Source organism: Musca domestica, unplaced genomic scaffold (assembly GCF_030504385.1).
Source record: "Musca domestica strain aabys unplaced genomic scaffold, Musca_domestica.polishedcontigs.V.1.1 10, whole genome shotgun sequence".
NCBI lineage: Eukaryota > Metazoa > Arthropoda > Insecta > Diptera > Muscidae > Musca > Musca domestica.
In genome coordinates this window covers 10,896,629-10,910,318 of record NW_026712115.1, presented here as the reverse complement: position 1 = coordinate 10,910,318, position 13,690 = coordinate 10,896,629, and the positions used below count along the sequence as shown (strand labels likewise).

The 13,690-nt window shown below is 34.0% G+C and overlaps 3 protein-coding genes across 5 annotated transcripts in view; all 3 read left to right on the top strand.

The window, feature by feature from the left end:
* Positions 1 to 219: 219 nt before the first annotated feature.
* Positions 220 to 1,974, top strand: LOC131804082 (alpha N-terminal protein methyltransferase 1-like). The gene is made up of 3 exons (XM_059126434.1): positions 220 to 385; positions 780 to 856; positions 942 to 1,974. Exon 3 carries the CDS (start codon positions 972 to 974, stop codon positions 1,731 to 1,733), a length of 762 nt encoding a protein of 253 aa, XP_058982417.1. The 5' UTR covers positions 220 to 385; positions 780 to 856; positions 942 to 971; the 3' UTR covers positions 1,734 to 1,974.
* A 125-nt stretch (positions 1,975 to 2,099) lies between these two features.
* On the top strand, positions 2,100 to 5,982 carry LOC109614355 (all trans-polyprenyl-diphosphate synthase PDSS2). Its single transcript, XM_020039776.2, has 4 exons — positions 2,100 to 2,786; positions 4,866 to 5,043; positions 5,108 to 5,639; positions 5,692 to 5,982. The coding sequence occupies exons 1-4, from the start codon at positions 2,494 to 2,496 to the stop codon at positions 5,970 to 5,972; spliced, it is 1,284 nt and encodes a 427-aa protein (XP_019895335.1). The 5' UTR covers positions 2,100 to 2,493; the 3' UTR covers positions 5,973 to 5,982.
* A 3,677-nt stretch (positions 5,983 to 9,659) lies between these two features.
* Positions 9,660 to 13,690, top strand: part of LOC131804079 (protein spinster-like) — a 28,767-nt gene continuing 24,736 nt past the window's right edge. For all 3 annotated transcript variants that reach the window (XM_059126413.1, XM_059126410.1, XM_059126420.1), the window contains exon 1: positions 9,660 to 10,516. In XM_059126413.1, the coding sequence (XP_058982396.1) occupies positions 10,180 to 10,516 (337 nt within the window). In that variant the 5' untranslated portion in view covers positions 9,660 to 10,179. The remainder of the gene's footprint in view (positions 10,517 to 13,690) is intronic.

Below are 13,690 nucleotides of genomic sequence, written 5' to 3'. Positions count from 1 at the left end.
ATGATAGCATGACTTTACCTTTTTTTTTTTAACATTGAATACAAATTCAAAATTGCACGAACTACAACGGGAGCCCCAGGTAACGTGTCCAGCCCGAGAACAGGAATTTGAAATCGACTATGAATAGTCGAGTACTCGGTTTCCACCCAAGTCCATAGTCGAGTTCGGCAAACGATAGTAGCAGCTAGTTCCGCGCTCTTTAGTGAAGATGTTCAATTTTCTCATGTCTCATTCGTAAACAACAGAGTACCCGGGCGTTATGCATTACACTCATTCGTAAACAACAGAGTACCCCGAGTCTTTGCTTTCTGTTTATTTTTTATCAGGTATTCCTTTGTGGCCTTCATATTCGTTTCGTTTCAACGAACAACCAACCACGCTTGACCATAGACAAATGAAAATATAGACAACGAAATGCTCTCACCGTTTATCTTCGAAAAAAATCGAATCAACAGATGTCGCCTATATCGTTTCAGGGGTTTGAGTGGGAATATTGAAGTCACTCAATTATAAAACGTTAAAAATAACAAAAACTGTAGTATATTTGTCAGTTGGAAATTGTTCCATAATAAAATAAATGTGAAAATTACGTGATGACATCAAAAAATCCCGGAATAATCAAGTAAAATTCTTAAAAAACGATAAAATGTGTTTCGAAGTCGAGTGGGTTGAACGCGTAAATCAGCATGTTGACTCTGCAAAACATGTTGAGAGCCACCTGGATAAAAAGACAAAACTAACTTTTCGTTGTCTATATCTTCATTTGTCTATGGCTTGACACGCTTGAAGCAGAGACAATAAACTCCTGAACAACTTGGTTGGAATTGGAGGAATTGGATTTCCATTTGTTGGACAGGTAGCGTGTTTGTTAATAAATATTGAATAATAGTAATAAAAATTGAATATTGAAAATATGTTTTATTAATTACGATTTTCTGTAGTTCATGCTGGTTTGATACATCTAGCACACAATGGAGGAACCACAGGACTCACACGCACAAGATGTCACAAAAACGGCAGGCGAAGAGAATTGCACAGATGCAAAGCAAGAATTTTATATTAAAGCACAAAAATACTGGTCAGAGGTTCCTCCAACTGTAAATGGAATGCTTGGTGGATTGGGATATATCAATGCTGTCGACATACAGGCGTCGACCAGCTTCTTACGAGAATTAAAAATCAAAGATATGCACAAAAAGTATGCCTTGGACTGTGGAGCAGGCATTGGTCGAGTTACAAAGAACTTACTTATGCCTCTCTTTGAAAAAGTGGATCTTGTTGAACAAGACCCTGCCTTTGCAGAAAAGGCACGAGATTATTGTGTAACAGATATGGGTTCAACGCTTGGTTATCCCAAACGATTGGGAGAAATTTATAATGTGGGACTGCAAGAGTTTATTCCAACTCCACAGAAATACGATGTAGTGTGGTCGCAATGGGTTCTGGGTCACTTGACGGATGAAGATTTGCTAAAATTTTTCAAACGTGTAAAAGTTGGTTTAGCTGAGGGTGGTCTATTTGTCATGAAGGAGAATGTAAGTTCATCGAATAGTACAGTTTTAGACGACACCGATTCTTCGGTGACGAGGCCGTTGACCGAATATGAAAAATTCCTTGAAGAAGCTGGCTATCGCATAATAAAAATTACAAAACAAAAGAACTTTCCCAAGGGATTGTTTCCAGTTTGTATGATTGCATGTCGACCAATGGCTCCAAAAATCAATCAAGGCTGAGGACCAATTTGTGTTTCGTGGAAGGGCCCGTCTAAAAAATTGAACGCTTCTTAGTGACTACACTCTTTAGATTTACTTAAGCTATTATTTTAAATGCTGACCCAGTTTTTTCGTTTTCCTTTTATGAAGCTAGTCTTTGATCGCTCGCACAAAAAGGTTATACCAATTACCTACTTAGTATGTATACATAACTAATCTTTTTTTTGTAATATGTTAGAAAATAAAATTTTACAAAAACCTATTCTTACAACTCTATTAACTCAATATTAATATATGTCATTAGACTGATCAATAACAAAGACTGTATTGCAATTTTTCATCACAGTATTTTCTGTCATTACAAATTTTTCCTCTTATTACCTTTCTCTCCCACAAACCGAGAAATGCCGCAAGTAGACTTGCTTAATGAAAACTCTGTCTTATGAAAATGAGGTCTGACTGGATAATCAATAAAACCTCAGATCTGTGCTATGACCCAATAATTTGTTATAATTTATGCAAATTATCACAGAATTATTATTGGCTAAACATTAGTAATTATATAGTAATTAATAATATGTGAATACAACTTAGGTATTGAAGTATTGTGTTTCTAGTCCAAGTAACTGGCAATTTAATATTCTTTAGTTCAATATCAACTCCATATCCGAGGAGATCAGCGTTTAGTGCAGAAAAACTTAAGATAAAAATTATATTGTATTAAGTTTGTTTTTAATTCCACCTAAGTCATTCTTAATCGCGCCGTTGTTATATAAGTACGATGTTAAGTGTATTAAAGAGGAAAATATTAATACTTAAACATTATCATCGTATATCGTTATCCGGTCACATACAACTTACACAACTGAACACTACAAAACGAAGTACACATCCTTTTCAATGGTTGGAACCCTTGCATGGAAATTGTAAATGGAATCAAACTATAAAAGAAGCAAAACAAGCCGTGGGCTATTCAACCACAAACTTAAGTTTACGATGGATTCTGAACGATGACTTGTCAATACTTAAGAATAAAATTGATAAAAGCCAGCATCCATTATTAAAAAATATAAAGTGAGTAAATATGTGTTCTTGTTGTATCTCCAGCTTTATGATTATGAATCACTTCGTATGGAGTTAATCTAGCATCTAATCGGTACATCTGTTTGGTGTGCACAACTCTCATAAATGAGTCACCAACAACCCTTACCTTTCGTATTTTCCTATAGTCAAAATCAAATCAATTGTGGCATCCGTATGAAAACTAGGTCAAAATTTTAAATGATCGTGAATCTCTTATAAGGTTGTCAAATTTTACATTTAATATTAGTGTCCAAACTTGTGGCCAAATAACATATAGGTGCACTACGTTTGTGTCAGTCCAGCGTTTGTCATACAATCCGTCCGTCTATCATTCGAGAAGTACTCTTTGTCGAATTATCCTAATAAGCCCATAGTTATACTGTCAATATCAGACTAAATCAGAGCATTCTTCTTGAATTACCATAGCGGATTTTTTTGTACAAACATACGAACATATACGTACGAGCATTTTTTTCCATTTCCACTCCCCCAGATAACTCGCCGAATATAAATTTGGACTAACATACAGGGTGAGATGAAAAAACTGCAACCAACTTCATTTCTAAGCCACTCGTCCGACAGCTGTTAAAATTATTCCAGTGACAGCTCATTATATTCTTTACAAGCGTACAAAAGCATTTTGGTGAGAATTTTCCAGAAAAAAAGTTATTCGTGATGGAATTCAAGCGTGATAGCGTGATTTCTTTATATTTGGCTGGAAAACAACAAGTGGCTATCGTTAGAGCACTCCAGCGTTTATATGTGAATAAATCTTTTGTGTCTCATATCATCGCTCGTTACCGTTATAATGGTAGCGTAGCCTAACGTCAAGAAAGTGGACGAAAGAAAACAGCTATATCAGCAGGAATGGTTCGGAAAGTAACGAAGCGACTTGATCGAAACCCACGTCGCGGTGGCCGAAAAAATGGATCGTGATCTAAACATATGAGTTCGGAGTAAAGCCATTCAAATTCCAAAAAGTGCAATAACTAACACCGCAACAGAAAGAAAATAGACTCAAAAGAACTAAGGAGTTGCTTCGCTTGGCTGAAGGTGGTGAACTGCCGAATTTGTTTTCTCCGATGAGAAAACATTCGTTGTCCAGCAGTTTGTAAACAAACAAAATGATCGTGTTTACTAGCCAAAGAGGTCAGCTGAAAATGTGCACCTTGGGTTGGCCACCAGAACTCAAGCACCGGCCATGGCGATGTTGTGGGCCGCCATAGCAGCCTCCGCTCTCCGCTCGTATTAATCGACCGTGGCATCAGAATAAATATTTTGGAGGGTGTATTAAAGTCTTGGGCACGCAAACATTTTGGCCGCAGACCTTGGTCATTACAACAGGATTCAGCACCATCGGACCCACCCAATAATGGTTTCAAAATGAAGTTCCTCGCTTTATTTCCAGCGCACAATGGCCACCAAAATCTCCGGATACCAGTCCGTTGGACTATTGTGTCTGGAGTACTTTCGAAAGCAAGGTTGGCATTAAAAAAATACCAAAGTGTCGATCACCTCAAGCAAGCGCTTCGCCGGGAATGGGGCAAAATACCGCAGAGCAACATTCGGGCAGCGTGTGACGGTTTCATTGGCCATTTGAAGGCCATAATTCGTGCCAAAGGAGACCAATTCGAACAAATCTAAACGTATTCTAAAATTTGATGTTATTTCCGGCATTTTTTGCTTTTAGTCGGTAAAATTAAAAAAAAAATGCAAGATTTTTGGCGTTTGGCTTTGTTGCAGTTTTTTTCATCTCACCTTGTATATCCTATGATCTTCACTCCCATGTTCCCTTAAATTAACAAAAAATGGTTTTGAAAATACTGACATATCGAAGCTTTATAACCATGATTTTCGGTTCATTATATCAGATAAAGCCTTCGGCAAATATTGTCAAGATTGTTTTCGATTTACGTACACCTCCCATATATATTACCCACAATCTTAATGTAAATAAAACCATGCGTTTGTATGTTCTATTAGATTTTTCACAAATTCTCTATATTTCCCTAAATATGCAAAATATTGAGTATCATATTCCTTACTGTTTTTTTATTGTACTTATATCAGATTCCTGTTGAAAACTGAGGAAAGTGCAGTTCATATCTGGGGCTTAATTATTTTGTTGCTGTCGGGGGCTGCTGGGCATAAGGAAATCTGCACTGATAGTAGTGGTGGTGTGTTACACAGCCAGAGGAATTTAGCCGAAATCACACAATTAATTTTGAAATCACAAATAATTCACTTTGTAAGTATTTTAATTAATTTAATCATCTAACCATGATTAATTTTGTTTTTACTTCCTCTTTTAGAACTTACTAAATCTTCAGAAAACGACAAGAGCAGGCCAAGATGTAGAGTCTTATAAGGATTTTCTAGTGGGCAATAAAATAGCTCTATTATTTGGTGACTTATTGTTGGGCGGATCAGTGCTTGAACTGTCCCAACTTAGAAACCAGGAAATTGTCGGTTTAATAATGGCGGGAATAAGAAATATTGCTGATGGAGAATTTTTGGGAATTAGAGATGAACAAAACTACCCTTTACCATGGAGGGCACAATCTTCAAACGGCTCATACGATGTGAGAACGCCAATTGATGCTGATTGCAGTATTGAACCATTAAATATCGCTGAGGTAAGAGGTAATGCCGAATTGGAATGGGAACTTCGAAACGTCTTAAATGGTGGCAGCCTGTTGGGAAATGCATGCAAATCAGCAATGATATTAGCCAAACACAACACTGACGTTCAGAATGAAGCCTATTTATTTGGCAAACACTTTCATTTAGCTTGGCAATCATCAATAGACCTCATGACATTTATGCCAACCAACAATGTGGAAGGTACAGAACAAATTGCATTTATTAAGATAGTATTTCATACAAATTTCCTTAGATCCGCCTTGTTTCAGCTTAGTTAGTGCTCCAGTTCTATACCATTTGGAAAATGACCCATCACTCTGTGATGAAATTGAAAAGGGCAAAGAAAACGTGGAAAATGTTAATTACGAGAAAGTTCGCAATATCATTTTGCGTGGTCCCGGCCTGATTAAAACAGAACAATTATATCGGAAGCATCAAGAAGCTGTGTTGAATTGCCTTTCAAAATTTAAAAATAATGATGCTAGAAATGCTTTGAAAAATATGATTTTGTGTTTAAATAAACGTTGTGAATGAATATTAAGTATATGGACGGTTTTTTATGAAATGTACGAGGATGGGATTTTAAGTCAGCTCTAGCTACAACTGACACTGTTCAATTGAAACATAGAACATGTTGTAGCAGTGTACATCAGCAATATCCTGTCTTTTTGAAAGCGATTTTATAGATCAAAACCAATACAAACATCCGAATTGAAGAGTGAAAGTTGGCATTATCAAAGTTAATATTAAATCACAAAAAAAAGATTGATCAAAGTCTTGAGGCAGGCCTTGGGTGTCCATATACGTTCCATTGTTCGCATTTCATCAATGATTTTTGATTGGTATATAGAGATAGGTTCATTTTTATTAATACGCTAGACATACCAGACCCTGTTTTTTGATATGTAGCGATTCTTGCAGGAAAAAGTAATAATAAATATTTGGAAGATTTTCGTTCATGTAAAATAAGGTATTCGATCGAAAAACAATTGCATTAAGCATTAGTTTATTATTGTTAGCAATTTTGTGGTGTATGATAGTCCTGGGAAAATAGTTTTTGTCAGGGGACGACATAAGCTTGACTATGATCACTCTATCTGGCGAGTTTACATTTTTGGTGTTATTTTCGTTCGGAAGGCGAAGGATTGACTAATACGTAGTGCCGGAATGTTAATTAAATTGCAGATGTTGATTAGATTTGTATCGTTATGTGTTCACAATCATGCAAAAGACCAGAAAGTGAGACCAGTAAGGAGAGCTATTTTGACAGAGGAGATTCAGAGAGTTTGCAAATTTTTACTGGACAAATTTACTTAATAAGAATTGTCCATTTACAGGTTCGATCCTTTACTTTTGCCAGTAACATTTACCTTACTGAGTACTACTACAGAGAAAAAAATTCATTTACGCTTTGGAAAAAATTTGAATATTAAGAAAAAAAATAAATTTGTTAAAAATTCTTTTAAAATCTTAAAAATACCGAATGTAGGTAGTTACCATTATATAGGGTTCTATACGAAGACGCGGACCAGCATAGGCAGCATAATATTGAAATACGAAATTTGAAACAATTCCGGTGTAGCTAAAATCATAAATTACAAATTACGAATATAGGAAGGTACCGTTATATGGGGACTATACGAAGACGTGGACCTACATAATCGATTTTCTGTCATAGACTGTAGTACCCATTAGGAACTTCAAACAAAGACCTAAAATGGTAAAGACTAGACAAAATGCATTCTGAGCAAATGGTTTGTGGCTATGCTACCTTGAATAACAGCTCATGACGGAGGCATGTTAATATAAAAAACACAATTATAGGAAATAATGACAGATAAAAGTTTGGATAATCCAAAATATTGGTTTCAAAAATCTCTTCCATATACCTTCCCAAATAATTGCATACTGCCTTAGCGGTTTAAATTGCTTAACATTGGTAACTATGCTGTTACGATATCATAACAACAGAGGTATTTTTCATAGGGTTGCCATATTTTACTCTGTCTTGTCCTATCTTTATACTTCTATGTCTTTGCTTCAAACAAAGACATAGAAGTATAAAGATGTAAATGTACTTTTTTATATTAACATGGTCCTGTCATAAACTGTTATCTAGATAGTATAGACACAAACCATTTGCTCAAAATGCATTTTGTCTAGTCTTTACCATTTTAGGTCTTTGCTTCAAATGCGAAATTTGAAACAATTCCGGTGAATAATCTCGGTGCTATTCCATAACGTGGACCTTTATAGTTCATTTTCAATACCAAAAGTCCTGCAGAAGAAACACACATTTACACATTTGAGTAAAATTTAATTAACCTTAAACTGGTGAGGTGACATATTTTATGACGTGTTGGTGTTTTTTAAAAATATTTTTTGATAATTATTTGTTGTATAAGAATGAGCTTGTATATTTTCAATTACAATAAGAAAAAACATAACAATTTTTTTTCATTTTAACATTTTAATAAAACTTTTATTCATCCCATAGAAGAGACAATTTCAAGAAAATGTGAAGGGAGAGTAAAATTTACAAAAAATATAACAATTTTTTTTTTTTTGATTTTAACATTTTAATAAAACTTTTATTCATCCCATAGCAGAGACAATTTCAAGAAAATGTGAAGGGAGAGTAAAATTTACACCACCTCGATAGTTAAAGGTTAATTTCATTTCGTTGGGAAGCTAGAGTCACTAAGTTCACACAACAAGATATTGTCCAATAATCCTCTTTAAAACACTTAAGGCGTCCGTTACAAAGACATAGAAGTATAAAGATAGGACAAGACAGAGTAAAATATGGCAACCCTATGAAAAATACCTCTGTTGTTATGATATCGTAACAGCATAGTTACCAATGTTAAGCAATTTAAACCGCTAAGGCAATATGCAATTATTTGGGAAGGTATATGGAAGAGAATTTTGAAACCAATATTTTGGATTATCCAAACTTTTATCTGTCATTATTTCCTATAATTGTGTTTTTTATATTAACATGCCTCCGTCATGAGCTGTTATTCAAGGTAGCATAGCCACAAACCATTTGCTCAGAATGCATTTTGTCTAGTCTTTACCATTTTAGGTCTTTGTCCGTTAAGCTTCCAGGTTCAAATTTTAAAGGGACCAACAGATCGAAAAAGAAGGCATTCAGGGCTTAGCAGGTCGAAAGCCAGACATGAGCTGGAGTTCACAGAGTTCACCAGATCAAAAACCTGAATCCCTTGCAGGGTTTTACAAATCGGCCACATTTAAACATAAACAGCTGTTTTGAGATCCATCAGAGAAATAAATAAGGTACTGTTTAGTGATAACTGCTTTGCTGTTTTAAAATGTTCGAGTAAACTAACATTGCTAACATCAGCTGATTGGAAAAGCTATTTTGTGGCCGTTAAGCATTCAATGTTGCATTCATGGTAGAAGAATATAGGTTGACGCATCGACACAGCTGCTGGGACAACGAACTGTCAAACCGATTTTGGAATTGGAAATGTTGAATGAAAAATTACTTAAATTTGTAACAATTGTTGAAAAACGCGAATTATAATAGCCTTTGAATGACGTAATATAAGAAAACATATAAAAATCTGCTTATATTTGAAAAAACATTTATTTTTCTTGCTAGATTCTACTGATTGTTGTTCAATACATTTTAGCAAAAATTGCTGATTACTGAGTAATTTTACTGGAAAAGTTATCGTAAATGTCAATTACTGAGTTAGTGAGAGTTTACAAATTCTTTCTTAGTAAATTTACACAATATTTACTATTTAATGATGGTCCAATAGTTTTGTTTTGTAAAATCAGCTGAGTGCTTATACGTTTTGCAAAGATTCCGTCTATTATTTTTCAATCATCATTTCAACTAATTATAGATTCTACGAAACGTCCTTTTAGAAACAACAACCATAATAATAAAACAAATATACAACCATAATAATAATTATGACATAGGAAAAATTGTAAAACTGATAGGTTCTTGCAGGTTCTGGAACAAAGTAACATAAAACACATATTTCTAATATTTTTGAATTGAATTTTGATTGTTTTTCTTCATAATTTATTTTTGCAATGTCAACATTTGAATAATGATGGTGCCAATCTAATATTCGATAACGAAAAGTCGACTCTCCGATTTTCACAGCAGACAAAAGTCGATAATCGATAACTGAATGTCGATTTACATATCCCTAATGTTTCCAAAAATGTTCATTCGTAATTTCAAATCGCTTGAAGGTGGTCGTGTGGTTATCGTTCGGAATAAATTAATTAAGAAAAAATAACTGGCGCGGTCGTCTTTCGTTTTTGTAATTCTTATATAAATTCGCAAGTGCGCAAACAATTGCTTCAAATTATTGCAGTCAAGCAAGTGGCAAAGAACAGATTATCAAAATATTTGTTGCGTTTTGATGTTATGCAAACAAAATATAAAAAATATTGTACAAAATAAATAAGGAGAACCGTTTAATTTGAGAGCTAGCTAAGCATTTTGCAAACAAGAGAAAGTTAGCAAAGCAAACGGGAAAAATAGTGACAAAGCTAAGGAATTTTTACGTCATTTGTTGCTGTTTTTGTTTTGTGGTGCAAATTCGTGTGCATTTTTGTTGTATTGTTGTGTGCACCAACACATTTGCAAAGGAAAAACAGAATTCGCCAACCAGCGTGCAAATAAAAACATAAAATAAAACCTGGAAGAAAATAAACTTTAATCGCCGCTTAACTGGTCTCTTCCACGTGAATGTCTAACAAATCACAGTATCCAACGTATCAACCGATACCCACAACTACAGTCACCATGGACAATCCGGCCATGACCCGTAGCACCAGCAGTGCAGACGATGGGGACCAGACCGGTGCTGGTGCCTTACCCTCTACATATTCATCTCAACAGCTTATGCCGCCGTCCGACAGCGATAGTGTCGATGACACAGAAAGGCAAAGACAACGACAAAACAGTGCCACCATTGATTGTGCTCCTGGTGCCCGCCGATGTGTTACCCGTAGCCAATGGTTTACAGTGGGTGTACTATGTTTTGTAAATCTAATCAATTATATGGACCGTTTTACAATAGCAGGTGAGAAGAATGGCTTTTAAATTGAAACTTGGCAAAAAAATTCCATTTAGTAATGTTATAACGTTCCAACTCACCATTTGAATGATGTAAACCCTCCCAAATAACCTTTTACATTGCGCAATTTCATAGGAGGAACATCCGATATTTTTTAACGGTTAAAATTAGTCATTATTTCGTTGCCAATAGAACACCACCGCACATCTCTTGAAATGTTCCACTAAAGTGTTTTGTTGTTTAGCGAGAAAAAAGAAAGAAGAAGAGTTGATTTCATTCTATGTTTTGTAGACATATTTGCTTTTTTATTGCTTCGATCGAGGAAGTAGAATATTTGTTTTTAATACTGAAGATAAGACAAATAATTTCTACAAAATATCGAGACTGAATATAGTGGTAGTTATTTTCAAAACAGATGCATCTAATTTTTTTTAAATTTAATTATTAGTTACTGTTTGTTATTTTATAGAACTTTTCCAATTTGTATATATTTTATATTTCTTACAAGTCATTTTAAATCGCGCCACTATTTACCAATTTTTTGATAGCTTCAGTGATTGTTTATACCTGTGGCCAATGGAATTCTATTATCGTAATCTCGATTGCCATTAATAAAAGTAAATTATTTTATTTCAAACACTTGCTATTGAAAATTATTAGGAATTTACCGTAAATATGTAGGTGTACGGTGGGAAATCACCCCATAAATATATTGTCTATATAAGAACCGATTAGTGTCGTACACAAAACCCCTATATTTTTTATAACTGTGGTGTCCAAGGCGGGCCAACTGTGAATAATAAATGTCAAAATAACAATAACTTTTTAAAATTGAAAAACAAAATAAGTAGCAACTCTTTTTGAAACTTGAAACGGTGATTACAAGATTTTTTTGGAAATGTCTTCAGTGATACCTTCTAAAGATGATAGTGCCGTAGCTTGTTCTGATAATCTAGTTTTATAAAATGTCTGACATTTATTGTTCAACATTTTGCGTTTTGTAGTAAAATATACCTTGGTTATGCCAGTGTCACGATCTCGAAAATATTCTTTGGAATATCCTCACTATTTAAGGAGGTCCATCAATACTTGAATGTTTTTACCAGTACCTTTTTGAAGTCATCTCTATAAATTAGTTTGGTTAATGAATTTACGATGAAAAACTGCTAAAACAAAAATTCGTAAACCATGTAATTTTATTACTAAAATTGCAGATTCTTTAATTTGTTTAGTTTTTGTTGATTGCAGTAGGTTTCATTGTGATCTTATAATTGCATACTATTAAAACTTCTAATGCGTTTCAAGGAATTAGGGCTTGGAGCATAACATGAAAAATTCTACTCAAAATTCCATAAATTACAATAAAATGTTACAACATTGGGGTGTTCTGCATTTAGGTTATATTTTTTAATTAATTCCACTTATACTCTCCATTTAAAATACTATAATGAATCTTAAATGCTTACGCGTGTCTCTCAATATTTCAATTGTGATAATCAACAAATTCGTATGTTTACTTCAAGACCGATAGAGAACAACAATCACTCTTGCCTGTGACCCGCATTAAACTTAATTACAAAATTGCTCTTATGTCTCCTAAGTTCATTCATTAAGGCTAAGAGGTGTCAACACTATTTTAGTAATTTTTCTTAAGCGTAATAATATTTTTGTCTTTAAAAAATGTCTTTAATTTCAATTGAAAACATTTCCTGAATCATACAATAACTTCCGTTGTTTTCGTTGTCGATCACACGCTCCTATCTATTTATTAAGAGTATTAGTCATTCTTGATGTTCAGTTGATGCATTAAATATTCAATTCTAAAAATTTGTCACGTTCTTTTTGTGGGAGTAGAGTGCAATTAAAATCTTAGATTCTCAGTTACACTATGCAACAATGTATTTAAAAAATGCTATCATTTTCTAAAAATATTAATGTACAAGTCCTGCTATCTGCGAATTTCTTAGACATATCTGTGACTAAAAAAATCTGATATCTTTATTTTGCAATACCCTATGGAAAGAGAAACATGGTGTTTTATATTTAAGATATCAAAGATATTGTTAGTTCAAAGACCTATATATTAAAAATTACCTTGTTAAATAAGTATCCCAGGTAATCTTCCACATTACTCAAATTATATTCTAATTCAAACATCTATAAATCTTTATAATTATCATCTTTTCAATTAGGGCTTAAACAAATGTCTCTATAAATTGCTTAGTTTAGATATTCGAAATAGATTAGTTTTGTTTGTTATGGGATGTCTTGCATTGAAATTATTATATTTCTCTTTGTAGTCGTGACATTGTTTTGGTTTCCAATTTCCACATTAAATTTATAATTTTGCTCATCTTCTTTAGGTTTTGTCATATGTATTTTTCATTTTTTTGTTTATGTTTTCAGCTATGGGGGCTACCTTCAAATTGGCAAATATACATGCATACCTACCTACACTCGCTTTAACAACAAATCGGCAAATATAAAGTCCAACCTTGAAATGGTTATAAGTTCGTTGTGCTTATCATTAAAGGTGGCTTTGTTGTTGCAGTGTTTGGCTTTTTTGCAATCTTTTCTACTCGTCATTGATTTTGGGGCCAACACATTCCTACGCATTCTTATCTATAGTTTTTCCCATTTGTTGTTTGTAAATGATGCAATTCCAATGAGTGAAATGAGAGAATCTTAAAATTTCATTAAATTCCAATTATCAATAATCGATCAATACAAAATCACCGGACAAACCGCAGTCAGTCAGTCATATGCTGGTTTCGTACTCGATCATATGTGTTACAAATCGCTAATTAATGTGTGGTAACACAATTCCCCTCGATTTGTTTATTTGTCCGTCAAATCTATCATCTACACATCACGCCACCAACGCTTATATCACTACGTTGTTGTTAGCAGCCGCTGAACTTCTATTCTCTTATCAGGCTATATCAGCTAACTACCACACTTAGAAATGTCGTTGTTTTATAATAAAGAAATGTGTCTGTGCAAAGTATCAAGTCTCGTGACACAGAATTTCCCGCATATGTTTTGCAGTTTGTTTTCATGTCTAGCTTAAAGACTAGTAAATACTTACCCAATTTACTTCATTCATAGGATTGCTCGCCAAATTTGTATTATGCTAAGATTAATGTTTTACGACCCTCTAATCTCCAGGCTGGTCTGGAA

Bases quoted from the DNA above. Each gene is read 5' to 3' on its own strand.
- LOC131804082 (XM_059126434.1), top strand. From the start codon at position 972: ATGGAGGAACCACAGGACTCACACGCACAAGATGTCACAAAAACGGCA.
- LOC109614355 (XM_020039776.2), top strand. From the start codon at position 2,494: ATGTTAAGTGTATTAAAGAGGAAAATATTAATACTTAAACATTATCAT. The intron at 5,044-5,107 runs GTAAGTATTTTA...TTCCTCTTTTAG, and splicing joins AATCACAAATAATTCACTTT to AACTTACTAAATCTTCAGAA. The intron at 5,640-5,691 runs GTACAGAACAAA...AAATTTCCTTAG, and splicing joins GCCAACCAACAATGTGGAAG to ATCCGCCTTGTTTCAGCTTA.